This window comes from Vanacampus margaritifer, chromosome 9 (genome assembly GCF_051991255.1).
Source record: "Vanacampus margaritifer isolate UIUO_Vmar chromosome 9, RoL_Vmar_1.0, whole genome shotgun sequence".
Lineage (NCBI taxonomy): Eukaryota > Metazoa > Chordata > Actinopteri > Syngnathiformes > Syngnathidae > Vanacampus > Vanacampus margaritifer.
Window position 1 is genome coordinate 1,972,697 of NC_135440.1, and position 22,255 is coordinate 1,994,951.

The 22,255-nt window shown below is 42.4% G+C and overlaps 1 protein-coding gene across 5 annotated transcripts in view; it reads right to left on the bottom strand.

The window, feature by feature from the left end:
* The window catches only part of ano10a (anoctamin 10a), an 84,368-nt gene that overhangs the window by 59,901 nt on the left and 2,212 nt on the right, over nt 1-22,255 (bottom strand). For 4 of the 5 annotated variants that reach the window (XM_077575203.1, XM_077575204.1, XM_077575202.1 and 1 more), the window contains exons 2-3: nt 17,808-17,953; nt 12,814-13,011 (exon numbers count right to left, since the gene is read on the bottom strand). In XM_077575203.1, coding sequence (XP_077431329.1) covers nt 12,814-13,011; nt 17,808-17,937 — 328 coding nt within the window. In that variant the 5' untranslated portion in view covers nt 17,938-17,953. The remainder of the gene's footprint in view (nt 1-12,813; nt 13,012-17,807; nt 17,954-22,255) is intronic. The other variant, XM_077575205.1, reaches the window with a different exon arrangement.

The following is a 22,255-nucleotide window of genomic DNA, read 5'->3' on the forward strand; positions in this document are numbered from 1 at the left end:
CGTCCTAAATTCGCTATTTAATATACTTTTGGGGTGGCATTATGATAATGGTGGTAGAAAATATGTCATTTCAATAAAAATGTCGATAATGCAAGCCGAAATGTCAAAGGGAAGTAGTCAAGCTGGCGTTCACGCCAACATTGGTGTCAATGTATTATTTGGTCAGCTTTATTTTGAAGTTTGCTTTAGCGTAGGCGACGTATGTTTGCGCCTTTGGGGCTTCCCTGACATGTCTGAATGACGGCGCTTTAAGCCCAGCTTGCACACCAAGAGGAACTTACTCGTTCAGATACATATTTCAAATCAAAGGGCTCAAGTCCGAGTGAAGTCACAAGTCATTGTTGGTCAAGTCCAGGTCGAGTTGCAAGTCTTTTAAAAAAAAATCAAGTTGGGTCTAAAGTCGTCAAATTCATGACTCGAGTCTGACTCGAGTCCAAGTCACATAACTCGAGTCCACACCTCTGGTGAGCAGCTTTAGAAGTTTTAGAGGTGACAGTAACAGATAGGGATGTAACAATATCCAAACATTACGATACGATATCACGATATGAAGGCCAGATACAATATTATCACAATATGAAGGCCACGATACGATAATTATCACAATATGAAGGCCACGATACGATAATTATCACGATATTGTGGTGAGGTTAGCGATATAAAAAAGGTCACAATATTGTAAAAAAATGAGCTTCTACAAAAAAAAGAATATTGTAATGTTGTACATAACAGTAATGCATAGGAATAACACAATCTTTAATAAGACTTAATATTGAGGCACTTGATAATGCACACACACATTGAGTTCCTCCACATATTGACTCTGTTCACAAACATATTACGTTCCCCTTCAGCTGACCATCAGCGTGGATTTTAAACATAGAAGGACCAAAACATGCCTTCTGAAAATTAAACTGCACTAAAAGAATTGCCACCAGAAGATGCTAGAACTGCATAAATGGAAATCAACCTGACTTTTTTTTAACAGATGTGATGCTAATAATATTGTGACATGACGACGACAATATTGTGGCAGTTTTAATATTGCGATATGACGATATTGCAGTTGTTACATCCCTAGTAACGGAAGACCTATCCTGCCGTAGCCGCACTGCCTGCCTCAGCTGTGGGGGAGGCTCAACAACACCTCTGATACCTAAGGAAGCTGAGGAGCACCTGCATTCCCAGAACTCTGAACTTTTACAACTGTGCCATCAGTAGTATTCTGACATGGATTTTTAGTGTGGTTCGTTCACCAGTTGCACAAAGGCGGACCAGCAGGCACTCCAGCGAGTGGTGGAAACAGCGGGGAAAGTCATTGGGACTACTTTCCCAGGGATCAGTACTATCTACACCACTCTGAGGTGTCTGAAAAGAGTGTGGAACATCCTGTGTGACTGCCACCACCCCGCTGATCATCTGTTACAACTGCTGCCCAGAGGGAGAAGGTAGAGGTCCATCCAACAGCCTCTATCCTCAGGCTGTAAACCTGCTGAACACTTTACCACCTCTCCTCCCCTCTCTGCCCCCTTCTCATGGACAAGTACCACATCCACCAGGGGTCTATTTCACAAAGCAGGTTTAGTGAGAACCCTGGGTCAAGAAACCCTGAAATGTGGGAAACTCTGCGTCTTCCGTTTCTGAAACCAGAAGAAAAGAGCCTCTAGCTTGTTTCATAAAAACAGGTAATTTAAAGCATACGGGACAGCTCAGGACAGTTTTTAATATGTTGTTTTCAACAATATAATATACACAGCAAAATTAGCGGCTTATCGAATTAAAACATATTAACAAAGTATTTCTTGATTTTTAAATTAACCGCGCAAAACCTGGCCAGTGGCGCGCTCCCAGCGGCCGAATCGGATATGACGTAAGCAGAAGACAGGAAGACAGCATCCCTGCTTTGACTCTGCTGGCTTGCTGTTGCTGTGTGTTTTATCGCCTGCTGAGTTTCTACAATGCCGTCTTGTTGCGTTGCCGGATTTTGTTCTAATCGAAGAGAGGTTGGCGTGAGCTTTTTTTGGTTCCCCAAAGACGCAGTTCTTCACGAAAAATGGACAAAGCAAGCACAACGGACTTGAGATAAATGGACGCACACTCCAACGTCGGTGTTGTGCAGCGCACATTTTGAGGAAGACTTGTTTGACTGGCTCCCAGCCCTGAAGCAGTCACTGGGCTATAACGTGCAACACAAAACCGTGCTTTTGCCAACAGCTGTGCCGAGACTGTTTCCAAGGAGCAAACAGAAAGGAACAACATCGAATGTAATAGCACCCGCGGCAAAATGACAGTCGACGGCCATTATGAAAAGAGAAAGAAAACGGGTAAGAACTGCAATCTAGAAAATTAGAGCACTGCCTTCATGTGCTATCGAAATTATGGTAAATACCACATGTCGAGTAGAAAATTGCACGTGAACACCCCCTCATGTTGTATTATGTACTGGACAACTGGGAATTAATTTTGATACCCAAAGTTCCGAGTTGTGAGAACTATTCAAGTTTCAACATGGCGGGGAGCGCCGAAGGATTTGTGAATGGCAAGAAATATTAACACTTGGGGCCTGTGGGCCGCCGGGGTGGCCCGTGGTTCCCTCTCCCTTCCCCCTTCCTGTCCCTTGCTTCCTCTCCCCGCCCGTCGTTCGCCTCCCTGTCCCTTCTCCCTCGTCACCCTTCCTCCTCCTCTCCCCCTCTCTCTGCGGCCCTGCCGCTGCCTCCTGCCCTTCTTGTCGTCTCTTTCCCCCGTCCCCTCCCCCTCCCCTGTCCGCCTTCCTCCCCCTCCCCTGGGCCGGGGGCTCCATCCGTGGCCCAGGTCTCGGCGCTCCGGGGGCCGGGAGGGTGGGTGGTTTGGTGTTGTGCCTGCCCCGCTCCGGTGGACCTCCTGGCACTTCGGGCGGGCCCCAGTATCCGGGGGGCGAGCCCGGGGTCCCGGTGGGGTGGATGGGGGTTTGGTGGGCGGGTGCGCCTCCCGCCCCCACCCGATTGGGGGGGGCCCAGCTGGTCGCTCCTCTTAACTCACTGCACTAGTTTTGCACAATACACTTTTATAGACATATAGGGCACATAACACACTTTGGGGGGGAGTGGGGTAGGGTGGAAACACTGTCTTCGCCCTATAACTCCCCTCCAATTTTAATGCACCACACAACTGGGGGGGGGGGGGGGCAATCGGTTGGGGCAGACCGCAGTATGGAGCAGTGCTGCGGTCCCCTGTCCGTGTGTCTCCCCCCCTCCCCCCATTAATTTTTTTTAATGCACCACATACGCTCATTGACATGCCTGGGAGGCGGGTGGATCGGAGCAGAGGGGGATATCATTTCCCTCTGCTCCGGTTCACCTGCTCCCAATTTTAATGCACCACACACACACACTTATGTATATACACTGGGTGGGGTCACACTCAAGGTTTAAGGGTAGAGTTCGCCAGTCGGCGAGCTGGCGAACTCAGTAACAGGGTTAGTTTTCACTTAGAACGTTGGGGTAACGACCAGGGCCTCTCCCCGCCGGGCCTGGGGTTCGGGGGTGCTGCCCGTCCTCCGGTGCCCCCATCTCCCCTTCTGCCCCCGGTATTCCGTCCCTCCACGTGGTGGGGGGTGGGGTGGGCGCGGATGCCCTCTCCACTCCGCTGCCCGGCCCCTCTTCGGCGCCGGTGCCTGGGTGCGGGGTGTCCCTGGGATCTGGGGCTGGGGGGCTGCGGGTTGGTGGGCGGCTTGGTTGGGGGGTGGTGGTGGTTGGGTGGGGGGGGGTGTCTGGGGGTTTGGGGGCCTGGGGGCAGCTGGGGCTGGGTTGGGGTGGATGGGGGGTCGTGGGGGGAGCGGGGGCTGTGGACCGGTGGGGTGCCTGGCGGGCCTGCAGTGCCCCGTCCTGCTGCGTTGGGTTGGGGGCGCGGGCCGCGTTGGGGTGGGGGGCGCTCCTGCTCCTGGGTTTGCTCTCCGGCCGGTGGCCCCTGCGGGGCCCGGGGGTCGTCCTTTGGCGCTGCCGTGGCCTGGGGGGCCCTGAGGTGTTGCGCTTGCTCTGTCCTGGCGGGGGTCAACGGCTCCCCTTTGGTGGAGATTTTCCTGCATGCCAGATCCACCACACCAGCATCTACCGAAACTCAGACACAAACTGCTTCTTCCTCAGGTCATTGAATCGGTGGAGGCTGGTGTCTGTGGATCTCACTCTGCTTCGTCTGTCCTTCCTACCTTTCCTCAGTTTCTCCTTTGGGCCCTTGAGGTCTCCCTGATTTGTTGGAATTCAGATGTCTCTGGGGTTGGTGAAGGACTCTGGTTAGTGGCCTGGTGGGTGATGTCTGGTCGGTGCTGGACTTCACTTTCCTTTATTTTCTTTGGTCCTTCTTCGGGTCTCCTGACGGCCCCACGACTCTGGCTGGATTCTGAAGTGTTCGGTTTAGGTGAACGGTATGGGATTTTTTAATAGGTTTTAGGTGCACTAATGAATACACGCACGCACGCACACACACACACACACACACACAAAAAAAAGAAAGAAAAAAAGGAGACCAATGATGATGACATGTCAAATGAACAATACTGAGCTCTCCAGAAAGAAAAAAAAAAGAAGAAGAAAAAAAGAAATATTAACACTTATAAGGTCGTTAACGTCGGCTAGCACAGCAGGTTCTTTTATAATCTACACAATTACGTAGCATACACAATTTTGCTGTAACAACTCAATCACATGAACAGAACTCGGTTGTAATTAGGAGTTTCCGAGTGGTAACAATTTTATTGTGCATTATGTATTGTGCTGTGTATCTGTGTTGAAGGCATCATGCCCAAGTTAACACAGTTCAAACTTTGTCTCAGATGGTGGATGAAATGCTTATGGAGTATGAGTCAAAGGAAACTGCTACACAGGCGACATGTTTGGAAGATGACTTGGATGATGTATGATGTTCGCATCCAAAATGTTAATAAATTTACTGTATAATATACATGATTGATAACAAACCAATTAATGTAAAAAACAAAAAAAGCACCCTCCATCTAGTTTTCAAATTTGTCATGTACATGTAATTTACAAATGTATTGTACATTTTTTAAACAATGAATCACTGTATTTTATAGGTTTAAATATTACTGCATTTCAACATCATTTCTTATTAAGATGTTTATTTTCTTTTTTAAAGCAAAAAGAAGCTTCATGTCAAGCCTTGCCCTCAACAAGAACTGTAGCAGTCTTGATTCGAGCTAAAGGACATCAACAGGGTAAGTGTAGCTATTGTAATAATTTTGGTTTTGATTACATGTTATCAAAGTTACTATCATCTCTAACAATATACTTTGCATGATACATATGTTTATGGAATCGTATTTTCAGGAGTGCAGACAGTTTGGTCCAGGCAGAGCTCTTTGTTGACCGTGGCAAGTCAGACCCTCCATGCAGAAAATGAGTGGAAGACAGACTGTGGTGACATGCCCGATGAGACTGACGAAGATTACATACCCTCAGATGCACTATACACCTTGGAGGACTCTGAGGATGATGACACTAAAATGCTACCACCAAAGAAGAACCGTGAGAGCACTGGGCACCCTCAGTGTACTTAACATTCTGGAGTTGTCTGGTGCAGCTGTTCTCGGACTGGCGTAGTTGTATTTTGTGTGGCTCTCGGCAGCTATCATGGGATCGTAGCGAGAGTGGTACTTTGCTTCGCGTGGCACTGGAATCCAAGGATTGTCAAAATTCCTTGAGTTGGAACAGTCAGCCTTACTTTGGGCGGATTGGTGCTGGCAACATCCTCTTGTCTGCTGCGATTTTGTTTGCCGGGGCAACTGTCTCAAAGGTTCTCCGTGTGTTCTCCCACATGCGCCATCAGCTTACCGTCCTGAATGCAGCCATCCGGCATCTTTGGTGGGAACGTCAGACCTGGATGATCAGCACCCTGCAGGCTGAAGGTGAAGGCCTAGTGTGTGGTGGCGATGGCCGTGCTGATTCGCCAGGTCACAGTGCTAAGTTTGGCACATACACTCTGATGGAGCTGAAGAAGAAAGCCATCATCGACGTCCAGATTGTACAGGTTAGTTTGTTTGGGGAAGTTGTTTTTGCAAATTAATTACTTCAAATTTTGGAAGAATGTCTACTGTGTCCATTATTTAATAATATACAATGAACATTTGTTTCAGAGTAATGAAGTAGTAGGGAGCTTTTATATGGAGCAGGTGGGTCTGGAGCGGTGCCTACAGAAGGTGGAGAACTTTGTGAAAGTTAAGACACTTGTCACGGACCGACATTTGTCTATCAACAAAATGATGAGGGTTCAATATCCACACATCCTCCACCTCTTGCTCTTGACAAGTGGAAGTCCATCATCAAACACATCCAGAGCAACCACTCTGGTTTTGGCAGAGCCTTCCCTGAATGCGAGCATGGCCCTTTGGTTGGACGGGAGCAGTAAAAACCATGGATTCCTCCATGTAATTATAATTCAAATCTCTTTGCACCTATTCAACAAACTTTCATTTTTAGTTACCAAAGAAAATTATATGCTTCTTATAATTTGAAAAGGTACAAAGGTTGCTACAGAGCTGGAGAAGATCCTGCTCTCCCAGAGACTGTGTGATGACATCAAGCGGCTCTCTCATGATCACCAAACATCCAACCTTGAGGCATTTCACAGCCTCCTCAACCACTTTGCACCGAAGATGATTTCTTTCAACTACACTGCTATGCTGTGCAGGTACAGTATGCATATTTTAAGTTGGGAGACACTATTGAATGATGTAACATTTATTAAATTTTCATGTATTTTATTTTTTTCCCCTTCAGTAACAGGTCATACCTGGCAGCCTTGCATTTTAATGAAAATGCACACCGGATCCAGGATGTCACAAAGGATGGGGACACTAAATACAGTGCTTATTATCTCAAGTGCAGGAAAGGTGCATTTATTGTGCGCAAAAGCCTGGGGCAGCCAACATTTCGTATGTATTTTTTATTTTAATTATCTGCATCCACAGTTAACTTATTCACTGCCATTGACAAGTATATTTGTTCATTTTTTTCAAGGGGGATGGGTCGGGGGGGACATCTGATTCTGCTTTATTGTAAATTTTGATACAACTTTAACAACTTTACCGATGCACAACCACCAGTAGATGATACCAATGTCCCATGTTAGATATGAGATCAGTTTGAAGGTTCAATGGGAGAAAAGGCTGAATTATGTTTAACTACCCATTTTCTACTGCTCGTTAAAAGAGAATGGAAAAAATCTGACAGTCTGTTGTTTCATTGGGTGGATTCTGTGTATATATACTCATTGAACGCAATAATGTGTGAGTATTGATAATGTCAAAATTCTCTAAAATGATTTGCAGTAAGAATTCAAAAATCTTATCACAACATAGTGGAAACGAAGAAAACAAAAGTAGGAATAGAAATGAAAGTATAACATGATATACTGTATATATATAATTCAATGGGTATATTATTGCAGAATATGTGGAGGATCTTAAGAATATTGTGGAGAGCATCTGTCAGGGGGCCAATCTGGATGAGGACACACTCCTTGAAGAGCTGGTGTTGGACCAGGAAGTGGCAGAACGCCAACCCTTGTGTGTAGACTTTCAGAAGCCAGACAAGGCCAAGGCTATGCGGGCACACATTTCGCGCTTTTCTTACCGTTAACTTTTTCATTTACAGGGGAGTAGTAGCTGAGTGTTTTTTGTTGTTTTTTTTATGTGGGAGAGGGATCACTGAAAAGTTTGAGTGATGACTCGCAAGCAGCAAGTTGTAAATTTGTAAAATAAAATTGCAAATTTATACGCATAACTGATCTCTAGGTGTTCATTTATACTTTGAATGAAAAGAAAAAGGCATGTAATTCTTTTGTATAATTGTATTTATTTATATCATATTTCGAGGTATCCTTTGTAGTCATTGTCATTGGATGGAAATGTTCTCCTTATTAGTGACACTGCACAAGAAGGAATCGGTACCCTGACACGCCTGCCCAGAAACTGGTAGCACCAGCGGATAAATTGCCTGTAGGCAGTGTACCTCTTCCACCTGGAAATACAAAAAAAAAAAACATATTAAATTATTCATCTTATTTTAAAATGCAAAACCAGTAATTATACTTACTCTGTTCCAAAATCATCTCAGAAGTGTTGCTGGAAAGTAAAATAAGCGGTCTGTCTGCAGGACTTCCACATTGAGGCACACCGCTTCAAACGCCCAGTGATGGGTGATACACTGGATCTGCTGCTGGGACTCCTACAACTTGGCCTTGACCTTTTGCTCTTCGTGACAGCAAATGCTCTCCATCACTGTTGCCATTGCTACACAGTTACCACAGGAACACCTGAAGAGCACAGTCAACTTTTTTTTGCCATTTATAACATTTACAAAGATTGTTTTCATTATTTGATAAATACTTGCATCATCTATTACAAACATTTCAGGAAAAAAAAAAACATGCATCTGATGGGTATGAGGTCATTTTAATTTCGAAAATCCATGTACCCTTTAACCATTAATTTATGTGAACCGAGTCTCACAGGGGTTGGCATGTGGCAATGTAAAAGGGGCAGCGGTGGCTTCACTTTTTACAAAGGTGAGTAAGCAGCATTTTAGTCCATGATTGCCATTTTAAAATGAATAAGTTCCATTTTGCTACTACCAATATAAATTAGCTTTTAACTGTAACAAGTATAGCATAGATAACAATCATGCATAAATAATCATTTGAGTGTACCGGTTGTGAGGATAATCGGTTAAGAAAATGGGTGGATGGACTAAGCCAAGCTACATTTTGGCCACAAAGCGTTTGCTATTTCACCCATAGGAAAATATTAACACCATTGTTAATCCATACGTTCCATTTTAAAATAAAGAACAAGCTTTACCATTCTGTGTTCTTAAGCCTGCCGATGTCGTCTTCTACCTCGGCAGCTTGAAGTTGGTTACGGCCACCTTCAGAGTCCGAAGTCGCACCAGCACCTTCATCTAGATACGGCTCAAACCGATATGGCTGGATACATTCCAGGACTGAAATGTCTTCGTCTGAAGACTGCTCGTCGACGGCAATGTCAAATTCCAACTCTATACTTGATGTCGAGTCAGAAAGCACCTCACTATCAGTGTCGTATTCCGCCATGTCCACGTTTTGTTTTTGCCAACTATACCTGCCCATGTATGGCTCGCTGACATCACGCGTGTCCAGGCTCGGAAAAAGGGGGCATCACCAGTGAGCTGCCATGTTTTGGAAGTTCACGAAAATATTAAATTTTTACAAGCCCTTGTCATCGCGTTTTTACCAAAGTAATCATTGAAATTACATTATTTGTACTTGTACTCTTTTTAAAAAATGTTTTAGGGTGACTTTCTCTCGTGTCGCATTCACTTTAAACTCTTGGTCAGTTAGTTAGTAGTAACAGTGTCCATGAACCTAACCTAGTTGGTAGCAGGTTTTTCACAATGAACCTCGAGGTTTTCCCTGTACCCGCCTCCTTTTAGCCACACACAACATTTAATTTCCTCATTCATTCAGTCCGCTGCAGTAACTTTTTGCGTGAATACACCTTATAGTCTATAGCGTAAAGTCCACTTTTGTCACCAACATGGCATGTCCTTTTGACAATGACCCTATTGATGAAGAAGCGGCAATATTGTGTAGGAAATTAAATATTTGTCGCAAGATTGTTATCAGACTGCACATATGTATGCTGGAATTTCCGGACAGTTATCTTTTTGAGCTGTACCGTTTCACATCATGGTCATCTACATACACAACTTAATCCGTACTTACATTTGCAACATTACCATTCGTAGTCATATGCGCTTACATTGCAGCACATATTGTGTGTATATGTTGTTGTCCGTTTTTTTCTTATAACCGTTTGAAAAATGTTTATATATTTCATCTTGTATATTTCATCTAAGTGCACTTCTCTCCCACAGGATTGCAACTAAATGGAATTAATTAATTGAACTACTATTCAACAGGTTTCCCTGTAATATAATTGTGATTGCAAAGGACTACATTTAAATTGCACCGCCAGAGAGTGCTAGCCGCAGCGTGGCAGCATTACAACACCCGGACCCCGCCGTGGGCACTGCTGGAGAGTGCTTACCGCGGCGTGGCAAAAGGGAAGTCGCTAATCAGTGTTTACCACAGATTTTAAATCTAATTGTCTTAGCATTCAGCTATTAGCATTGAGCTTTCAGCATTCCCACGCAATCCCATGCAAGTCCCACTTTCATACATACAAGTGATCATCATTACCAACTCTCTGATACTGCTCAGTGGCGCACTTAGTAAAATGCTTTGTCCAGTAACCAGGAGGTCCTGTGTTCGAGTACCACATCCGACTGTACATTGCAAATATATTTATGTAAATTATGCTAAGGGACTATGGACTAATGAACTACGATGCCACCATGAATGGAGTGGATAAGATGGATCAGAACATCTCTTACCACCCGGTATAGGAACTGAAGGACATGAGGAAGCCAGACATAACACCACCGTAACGTCACTGTATCATGATCCTGAGAGTAGACTTGATGGCAACATGGCCAAACACACACTGCAGTATATACTTGCTATTCCCCGGAAAAAAAGGCCAGCAAGAAAGTGTAGCATCTGCACGCGAAGGGGCAGTCGCAGTGAAACTAATCTGTTGTGCAATTCCTGCTGCGTCCCCTTGCACGCAGGGGAGTGTTACAAAAAAGAAAAACTGTATTTGAAACATCCACACAATTGTAAATAGTACCACGGTTGCACACATTTGTAAATAGTTTGCCAAATTGTTTTGTCAAATTGTTACACTGTCGAATGTAAATAAACGTATTTTGCTATCAAAAAACACTTTTTCATTGTTGGTGGTAGTGTTTTACAGAAGTAAAGCACTGTTTAGGTGTTTGTGGCATCATTCATGGAAAAAAAAGGTGACAAATTCACTAGAGTGCATGAAATAATATAGTTTCACAAAAAGCTTGATTTCTCCGTATTTTGGTCCAAAACAGAGCATTTGGGTGAAACTAACCATTTTCTATTGTTGATTACTGAAATACGGAATAAGGTAGAAACAACTTTTTTTTCTGATGAAAGATGAGAGTTCAATCTTTCATTTGGTAGTTTGTGCGTTTCCGTAGCCAAACACAAAATTTTCTGTGGACCTTAAAAGATCAGTCAAAATGCTTAAATCAGCTGGCACCCACAGCATCCCTTTTCTGAAAACGTCTGGCAGTCAAATAGTTAATTTTGTGTTGTTTTTTATCAGGGGCAGACAAAATAAGTTTAACTTATTTCAGTCCCATTTAATTTATTTTACTTTACTATGAATATTGCTTTATATTGTAATTTTATTTTAAAAATGAATGAAATAAAATTGATTGATTGATTGAAATTTACGCATTGACCCGAGCAGCGCACCGTTCTCCCACGGCATCTTCCTCTCTAGGGAGCTGCTGAGGAGTTGCATTTTTTTTCTAAAGACATGTTCAAATTTGGCATATGATCGCATTAAGATTTTCATTTGAGAGTAAAAAAAACGCGGAAGCAGAGGGAGGTGCCGTGCTCTGCTTCCCCGTTGCTATGATGCCGATTCGCATTTGATGTGGTCTTTTTAGTGTAGTGGTAACTACTATATTTTCACAACTATAAGGCCACTTTAAAGTCTTAAATTTTCTCAAAAATCGACGGTGCGCCTAATAGTGAGGAGCACTTTGTGTGTGGACCAAGGTCCAAAATCTGACTGACTGTGTGGAAAGACTTCCTGCGACACATCGCTTATATACAGGAAAGGCGGACATGACTGGGGACAGACATGAGAGCAGAGAAGAGTCAACTTGGTGGCGAGTTCTCTAGCCCCTCCTCTACTTCCCCAAACAAAGATATGATTGGTCGTTACCTGTTTCCTCAGCACAGGTGATGTCATCAGTCGAGACAGCAAGTGGCAAAAGTTTTTAAATGTATTAACTCAGTCACTCCCACCCATTTTCAAGGAAGCAATCCCCTTTGCTCCTGGCTGTTTTAATGAATTTTGACTGATTTTGCCATGCCCACAGAATATTGTGTTCTATTGCTGTAAAAACATGGAACCTACCAAAAGAAAGAATAGAGTCTCTTCTTTCATCAGGACGAAAAAAGTAAATTTATATCTGTTTCCGTTTTGCAGCAATTAGCATTAGAATATACAGCTAAGTTTCATCATTATTCACAAATCTGTTAAGAACTGTAGGTAAATCAGCTTGTTTGCAACATGGCCCTGGTTGATCTCTTATACTCTGCTGCCACCTGCTGGCCATTTTGTAATAACTACCATTGCTTCAATTGTTCTGTGCAGTTGAGAAGTTCCATCAAAGCTTTCTGTATGTTCAAGCACATAGGTGTCAAACATAAAACATATAAATACATCTTTGGGACACTTAAAACATTTAAGATATATATATATATATATATATATATATATATATATATATATATATATATATATATATATATATATATATATATATATATATATATACATACATACATACATACATACATACATACACACACACACACACACACACGTTTTGGGGAACAAATGAGTTAAATGTTTATGAAAAATAATCAAGTTATCTTAATTATCGACAAAATATTATCTTCTTACTGCAAAAAATGGCTCAATTAATCAAGTTTCCCTTTAAAATTGGCCTTCACAGCATGTTCTGTGGACTTTTGCCTATTTTTTCTAATTGTTTATTACCATTCATTAGCATTCTAAAAACGGACATGAAACCAAGCCAAAACACTAAAAACATCCTTAGTGGTAATGGTTCACAAGATACAAAATCAGAATTTACTCATCCTTGTTACCATGAAATTCTTTAAAGTTGTGGCTGTTGATGCACGTAAAACTTCGCATTGATCCATCACTGAACTCTTTGAAGAGACCCAAATCTTCGGCACCAGAGAGTAGTCTTTGACAGGAGGCTGCCACAAGAAAAATGTTGGGGTTTTCTTTCTCTTTATCCACAACTTCAGAGTGCAGCCGATTCACAAGCAGTTCAGCACCTGATGCAACATATAAAGCAGGATATAAATTGACAAAAAAAAAAAAAAGTAACATTGTCTACAGAGTATTGTCTCTGAAAAGGGATCATTCGAGCTGTTGTAGCAAAAATTAAGATTGCTCAAGGAGAGATGTATCCAACACGAAATACTGCCTGCAATTCTCTCTGTCGCCCTTGTGTTTTTTTGGTTAATTTATTAAGTAAACGAATGAAAACACTTGTGTAAATCCATCTTTGTATGTAGGCGCTACAACTTAACCTATTAGAGGTTAGCAATTTGATTCCAATACACAAATCACGCTGATGTTTGGTATATGCAAATATATTTATTTTCTATTTCTACTAAGCAAATAAAAATTCACACACACAGGTCTACAACTACTGCAAGCTTGACTAAATAAGGACGCACAGACATAATTAATGAAGAAAAGTTAAGTAGGGGAAGTAGCTATATGCTTTAATGAGTGGGTGAAATGTGCTCGGTGAACTGTTTACAGCCTATTGTAGTCTCCAATTTTGGTATGCACCAATTCTATGTAAATCAGCACCTCCAAATCAGAGACCATGATCCTCAGTCGGAAAAAGGTGGCGTGCCTTCTCCAAGTTATCTTGGGTTTTTGTTCACGAGTGAGGGCAGGATGGAGAGAGAGATCAAAGGCAGATTGGTGCAGCGTCTGCAGTGATGCGGACTCTGTATTGGTCCGTTGTGGTGAAGGAGCTTAGTCAAAAGGCGTAGCTCTCGATTTATCTATGTTAGTACCCTCACCTATGGACACTAGCTGGGTCGTGACTGAAAGAACAATATCACGGATGTTGGAGCCATATTACAGCCAGGAGCACCCCCACCCCAACATGGCCCGCGCCCCCAACACAACGCAGCAGGACGGACGGCAGGCCCGCCAGGCACCCCACCGGCCCACAGCCCCCGCTCCCCCCACAGCACATTGCATAAACGAAGAGTGGAAGATTGTTTCGCACGTGTTACAAACACTACCAATGTACGACAGCCACACGGGAGAGAATATCGTGGCGTTACTGCGTGCAGCTTTGGATGAATTGGGTCGGAGTGATAAAAATCCGGTGGTGGTGACCGATAATGCTCCAAACATGGCTGTTACGGCTCGACTGGCAGAGATGGCTCACATTCAGTGTTTTGCTCATAGCCTTAACCTCGCATCACAGAAAGCACTTAAACTACCAACAGTGGCAAGGCTACTTGGCAGAATTAGGCATGTTACTGGATTCTTCAGACGGAGTACAACTGCAAGTTACCAGCTACAGGTCAAACAAACCCAACTGCAGCTACCAAACCATAGATTAATTACAGATGTTATTACAAGATCGAACAGTTCTTAAGGAGACACTTAGCATGGCATCCGCAGTAGACCCACGGTTCAAGAATCTACCCTTTCTGTCTGACGAAGATAGTGCCCACATCTAGGCTGACTGATGCTGTGTTGGCAGTGATGGAAAAGAACAGTGTAAGTAAATTTAATATAAACTTGCATATTAACTCTATAGGTGGTATAGTGCTTGCTTTTATCATACTAAGGTGTACCATGATAAAAGCAAGCACTATACCACCTATAGAGTTGATATGCAAGTTTATATTAAATTTACTTACACTGTTCTTTTCTTATTTAAAAATCATATACAATATATACACGGCTAAACTTGTGACTGGGATAAAAAATTATTTTGAAGTTGATGCCACGCATCGTCATCTTCATTGGATGACTATATCTGTCTGTCTGTCAGTCTGTCTATCTAAACTGTGAGATGTGGTTGCTTTCAGTGACAGTTTGAATACAGCATAAGGCTTTCAATCAATCAATCAATAGCTTATATGCTTTTTAATTACACAAGGATTTTTGCTATTTGTAGGCTGCCCTGGTCCCTATCAACCGCAAATATCAGGGGCACATTGTATAGAATATATATTGTGGTGATATTTATTTTGTCTTCATGAACATACTTGGTATTGGAGTAATCAAAAAGTAATACAAAGTAATCAAGTTACATTACTTTAATATTATGGTACTTGTATTACATTACTAACTGCATTTTTTTAGCAGGTAACTTGTAACTGTAACGGAATACATTTTAAAAGTAACCCTCCAAACCCAGCTCTTAGCCATTGTTTCCAAAAAAGGTCACAGATATATTGTATCTGCCTCCATCTTCGCTTGATGTATAGGTCCTCTTTTTCAAACAGTGGTAGGATTGGCTTTCTTTTGATTGTGAGCAGATGGATTGGGCGTGAGCTTCCAATTCATAGGGATTTCTAGATAACTTCCTATGACGCGCTCCCACACATCTCCATGGTGAGAAGCTGTTGACGGAGTGAAGACTTTTGGTGGTTTGTGACTGGTGGAAAACACTTGAGCGTTTACACACAAGATGGTCAGTAGTCCTTCCTCAAACTGGCTGAAAAGAGCTTCGCTGTGCTTTGCCATTGTGGCTTTCTCACAGTCATCGTCATGGGCGCACTGAGTTGACAGCATCTGCTCAAACTCCTGCTTTTCCCTAGGTTGGAGACTATCTGCCAATGGTGGTCCAGATCCATCATCAGGTGGTTCAGTTCCTGCTGCAGTCGGGGGTTTTTTGTGTCTTCTCCATCTTGTTACTGACCATGGCTTTCTCCTCCAGAAGCTCGCTGGTCAGCTGCACGTCTTTCTGGAGTTTTCACTTCACCTTTTCCAGGCCCTCACATATTCTAGCTTTTTGGTTATCTTAAACAGCTGAGTCTGAGCCTTCTCCAGCTGATTATCCAAGTTTGTTTGTTTGATTTATTTGTATCAGGGACAGTAAATTTTAATAAACATTTCAGTAAATATGCCAGAATTAGCCAAAGGCTATTTTTCATCTGCAGTCCCGAGACAGATCGTAAATGTCACCCTAAATTGCGGCGAGACTCCGCTTCCTCTTCCTCTTTCAGCTGCTCCATCAAGGTGTTGTTTTTTTTCCTCCAGCTGCCTCACTCAACTGCCCAAATTCAACTTCTGGTGAGTCTCTTCCTGCAGTAACATGTGCATCCTGCAGCTGGCTTCTCAGGCTGACCTTGCTCAGTTTGATGCCATTTTTTTGCTGCCTTCTCCAGCATGGCTTCATCCCTTTATGTTTGGATAGTGTCTTGGTCTGCTGCAGTATGTTCAACTCGCAGACCAACTCTATGTTGTAAATTTTACAGACACTGCTTGTTCTTTTCCAAGCTGGACTTGAATCTAGTAGCCTGATGTAGTTGTTCAGACAGTTCCTCCAGCGTGGGGGCATGCATTTGCCTAATTTCCTTGCTCTGAGCCTCAAAGATTTTGCTTTCCTAATCAATTGCTTTCTTCAGCTCAGCCACTTCTTGCTCTCGCTTGTTTACATTTTCCTACTGGGCAACGGTGTTGTCCAGCGAGTTCGCCAGCTTAGTCTCCAGAACCTCGACCTCCTCGCGGAGGTCCCTCTTCAGTTTTTCGGCTTAACTTATGCACGTCATCTCCAATTCCAGATCCTCCTGAAGATCAGACATTTGGGCCTGCTGCTCCCGGATATGTTTGAGGGCCTTGTTCTTCTGTTCCACCTCCTTTTTACTTCTGGCCAAAGAAACCTGCAGCTCTTCTTTATTGGCCAACCAGATCTTCAATTCCTCAGTCTGTGCCTTGAGCTCAGCAATCTGCTTTTGCAGGTCTCCTGTCTCAGCATCCAATTTGAGTTTGGCCTTCTCCATGATGTGTTTTCTTTTACTTTGTCAGACGCTCCTCCTGGTCCACCATCATCATATCTAGTTTGTTTTTAAGGTTGCCAAGGTTCTTTCTCCTCCGCCTCCTCTGTCAGCATGGTGGTTGCTTTGTTGGTCTGGTCTTTCAGCAGTTTTTACTTGTGGAACTTGGTATTTTGATCCTTCAGCAAAACGTCTTCTCATTTCTTTATCTTTGCCTCAGCCGTCACTTTGTTGAGCGGGAGCTTCTGTCGTGCAGTTACCTCCTCATCGAGCAGCTCGTCGAGGTCCTGAATGTGTGACTGCATTTTTTCGTTCAGCAGACTTTGGTTGCTCTCCTCCTCTTCCTCGACCTGAGACTCTTGGTCATGGAGGATCTCCTTGAGTTTCTGCTCCTGCTTCCTTGAGGCCAGACAAGCTTTCATCTCTTCCTTCTCTTCTGATGTCTTTTGGTCATATTGCTCCTTCAGCAACTCTTCCATTCTTACTATCGATATCCTGTTGACAGTAGCAGTGATATGGCCATCATCACATTGATCATGTCTTTTTTCCTTAAGGGGCCATTAATAACCCACCCCAATAGTGTCTTAATGGCATATGGACCGTTATCAATTAATTACTTCCCAAGGTTCCAGTAGCTTGTAGGCGTTGGATCCTCAACAACTCTACGTCTGCTTGGATGTGGGAAACATCAACAGCGTTCAAATATGGCCACTTGGCCGATTCCTTTGTGCTGATGATATCGTCAGTGCTGAGGGGCATTCTCCTTTGGGTGTAGATTCCTGGTAGGTCGTAGTACTGATTTCCAGTTAGACTGGAAATTTCCAAGTCCTTCAACCTGTAACTTGAGACCGATGCTTTTGGACCCATGGTTCGTAAGATGATTAGAGTCTTTTTTCATATTCAGCTTCCTCAGTTTCCAGTGCATAATGTGGCTGTACTGCCTGGATCAAAATGGGGGGCGGCGTGGATTGCTCAAGGTCATAAATTATTGTTCTTTTAAATTTTCTCTAAATTGAACAAATGAAATTTTAACTGCCTTAATATAATAAAACATGTCAACTTATTTTTCCATGCCAATATGTGCGTACCTCCAGCCTGCTGTTTTTCTCTTATCCTCCTCAGTAGCCATGCAACAGTTTCCTCTTTAGTGTCTGGGGACAGTACCACCACCACCAATGGTAAAATCCCAGGACTGCATCTGGTGCCTGACACCTCCATTATAATCTACTCTCACCTGTAAAAGTCAGGGGAAAAAAGCAAAATGTTTAGCAGATAAGTGGGAAAACTTGGCTGCTTTGATTAATTGAAGGTCAGTATCAGGTTGCATTGAAGGACAACTTTCTGATTTCAAAAGGGAAGCATCAACGCAAACCAAAATGCGTAGACATTTTTGTACTCTCAAAAATAGAGCTCTTGTGAAAAATTAATATACTGGTTAAGAACAGCGCTTTGACTTATAAATGGGTCCTTGCATGTTGGGAGACTGGCACATTGGAATTTTATTTTAATTTAGTTTTTTTAGTTGGCACAAAAAACCTTTCCACAGTGATTTTTATTTTTTCTGCCTAGTGTGATGAGTGCAAAAGCTTCACAAGTTTTTGTCCATGTGAAGGCCCTAAAATTCAGCTTCTTTTTTGCTTTGTTTTTTAGGGGGGGACGTACAATGTGTTGCCACAGCAAGTGTTTCACCAAAAATCACAAAGATTGTGTTTCAACATCATGAAGGCCTAAACACTATTCCGAGCAAATGTGAGGTTGATGCAGTTTCACCCGTGTACAGTGTCCCCTCGTTTCTCGTGGGTTCATCTTTTGCGGCCTCGCTGTTTCGCTGATTTTTTACAGTGGGCTTTTTTTTCAGTGTGCTTTTTCGTTTGTTTTTTGTGGGGGGTTACAGTGTATGCACGCGCGCCGCCTGCCACCCGCCCCATGGTTCACGTAGGCCCGCGCCGGCCACAACGCTTGAGTGGAGTTTCGGGGGCACCGCAGCGATGCGGTCCCGCGGTCAAAATGGGTTTACGAGTCCTGCCTCATATCTTCATCATTAAAATTAAGATTGTCCACCGCAAACCATGCAGTCGTGCCCGTTGACGGATAAGCGCGTCATGCGTCCACCACCCGCTCCACGGTTCACGCGGGCCCGCCGGCCACGAGAGCTCGAGTGGAGTTTCGAGGACGATGCGGTGCCAGTCAAAATGGGTTCACGTGTCCTGCCTCGTATCTTCATCATTCAAATTAAGAGATAAACGGCCAACAAACAACAAATTTTTACCCGGGATGGCAACCACCGCTGGCGGGGTAACTTTTTGAAAATCCTCGGTGTCCTGGAGGTATTTGGCCGGTTGTATCTCTCCAGCCCTACGTCTTACAAGAGACACACGGGCATCCTCGGATACGTCTCGACGAGACCTTTTCAACGGTGTATGGCCCATTGCGGTCCGACCTTACCCGTCACTTTCGTGACCTGGAGATAGAGGCCCGACAGTTTGCCAAATTCATGCCCTGAAACGCTCGTGTGTCCCCCATGGCTATCCCTACATTACACCGCATCCGCTCCGCCAATTTGTTTCCATTTCCAGCTTGTTCATATTACACCAGCTGCGTATGCGCTACGGATCGACTGCCAACCAACTTATACAGAGACCGCCAGACATGGCGCTCCCGAGCCTCCCAGTCAAAATTTATTTCTCAGCCTCGTATCATCGTCATTAAAATGTGTCATTTCCAACAGCGGTTTTATTTTTATTGTGTGTCTGTTTTTTTTTATTACTATTTTTTATTAATTTGGGGGGGGAACATACCGGCCGGAAAAAAATTATCGATTGCCGTTATATTTTTGTTTCTCAAATAAATGTTTTGGAGTTGTAAAAAGTGTGTGGTGAGGTGTGAGCCTTAAAACATATATAATAAATGAAAATTATATAGTATGAACGAAAAAACATTTAGAATAAATGAAAAAATATGTATACTGTGTTGTATAATAAGTAAATTAAAAAATTATTTTAATGGAAAAAGGACTGTAAATGAAAAAAAAAAAAACATGATAAATGAAAAAGCATTCATAATAAACTAAAGATCTTACCAAAACAAAAAAAAGCATATAATAAACGAAAAGGAAATATGAAACAAAAAATATGATGCCCCGCCACCGTAATATAGTAATTTGAAGATTCAAGATTTTTTTTCCCCTTTTGTTGACCTAGGTCTGACATTGTCCAGGCCAAGTTTGAAGTCAATCGGATCAAACGTGTAGGAGAAATGGGCAACAGAATGCCCCCTGTAAATGTGCAAAAATCTGGACATTCAAAAATTCGTAACTCCCTTCCTGTTCATTTTAACATATGGGTCCAAGATACTTTTTTGTAGGTCTTAGGCTCCCTCATATACCAATATTTTTTCGGAGCTCTTGCTTAAACATACAACCGGGGCCGCTTCGTTAAAAGTGCTAGTGAGTATTTTTTGTAAAAATCGCACAATACATAATAAAATATTGCTCATTTTGCCAGGCCAGATGTGTGTGCCAAGTTTCATGAGTTTCTGTGCATGTTTAGGCCCTCAAAATTGGCGTTGTTTTCTTGGTGAACAGTACCTTGCCACGCCCACAGCGATTTGCGAAAACTCACAAACTTTGTGTTATGACATCATAAAGGCCTAAACACTCTTCTGAGCAAATAGGTAGATCCAGTTAACGTGGTTGGAGAAAAAAGTAGAATAAAAAATGTTGTTGTGTTTATTTGCAAGTAGGTGGCGCTATCAGTGCGAATAAATATAAGTTCGTAGATGTATTCACACCTGGACTCTCATCAAATGTGTGAAATTTTGAGAAGATAGGATCATCTGGTTAACGCAGCTTTTATTGACACGGTGAATCATCAGATTTCGCGGCACCGTAACGGCCACGCCCTTTGGCAAAAAGTTACAATATTCAGTGTTGGGCATGATCAACATTTTAAGGCTTTTCTGCCAAAATTTCAACTGGATCCCTCAAACGGGCTCGGCACAATAGATAAAAATATAAAGTATGAAATTTCTTGTCACCACTCGGTGGCACTACATGTATAACCGAATATTATCATATAGATGTTTTCAGGCCGTGGCTATTAAGATGCATGAGAAGTTTGGGATTTTTTGGAGCATGTACAGCGGAGTTATTCTCCAAATAAAGGAAATATTAAAGGCAAAATTTGAGGCCCCGCTCCCGTCATATAGTATTTCAAAAAGTCAAGATTTTTTCCCCAGTTGTTGTCCCAAGTCTTGAGATGATCCATGCCAAGTTAGAAGTAAATCGGACGAAAACTGTTGGCAAATGGGCGAAAAGAATGACCACAGTGAATGTGCAAAAATGGGCCAAAATTGGACAATTCATAGCTTACTTCCGGTACATTTTAGGATATGGCTTCCCCTTTTGACTTTTTTAAATAAAAGAGGCTGCGGCGACGGCACCGCGTGCAATAATGCATTTTGTCGGTCCTAATTCTTATTCAAGAAACACAACATATGGCCACATACATATGAAGGATCAAAACTGCCAAATTTTAAAATAAATAGATGACTAAATAAATAAATGAATACAAGTGAAAATAAAAACAAAAAAATTAATAAAAAAATGTAATATAAAAAAAATTATGTAAATGATAATAAAAAACAACTATATATATCCCAAATAAATAAATACAAGTAAAAATAAATACAAAATAAAACGACATTCAAAATATAAAAATAAATGTCAAAATAAATACAAAAATAAATACGTAAATAGAATTATATATCAATAAATAAATAAAAAACTCTCTGCTCTCATTTATTTATTTCATTCTGCTGACGCTCTGTCAGGTTGAAATGTTATTCAAATGAGGGGGGCGGTCCTAAGCGTGTTTTGGGTTGGGCTCCGCTGTTGGAAACTGCCTAAAGTGAGCGGGTCGGCGAACAATTGAGTCTCGCCGGCTTGCATGGAGAGCTCCAGCAATGGACGACTGTCTTGTCCACTGTCACCACGACTTGTCGAGCAACTCAAGTTGCAAGTTGTGGTGACAACAGCGGAGCCCAACCCGAGACACGCTTAGGACCGCCTCCTGATTTGAATAGCATTTCGACCTGACAGAGCGTCTACAGCATGAAGTAAATAAATGTGAGAGAAGAGCGTTTTTATTTATTGATTGATATTTAATTCTATTTATATATTTATTTTTGTATTTATTTTGGCCCTTTTTTATTTTTTGAATGTCGTTTTTCTTTATTATTATTCAATTTATTATTTTACTTTTATTTATTTATTTATTTATTTAGCGATATATTTTTTTTTTTGTTCCATTTATATTTATTTTTGTATTTAATTTTTGAATTTTATTTTTCATATCCGTTTTTATTTTCACTTTTATTCATTTATTTATTTAATTGTCATTTTGGCAGTTTTGGTCCTCCATACATACAGACCTTTTTAGCTTCAAAATATAGGACATGGTGCTTCCCTGCGACTATTGCTTTCTGCTGCCACTGGTCCCGACTCATTTGGAAGAGTGCCAGGGGTAGATGTCAAGCA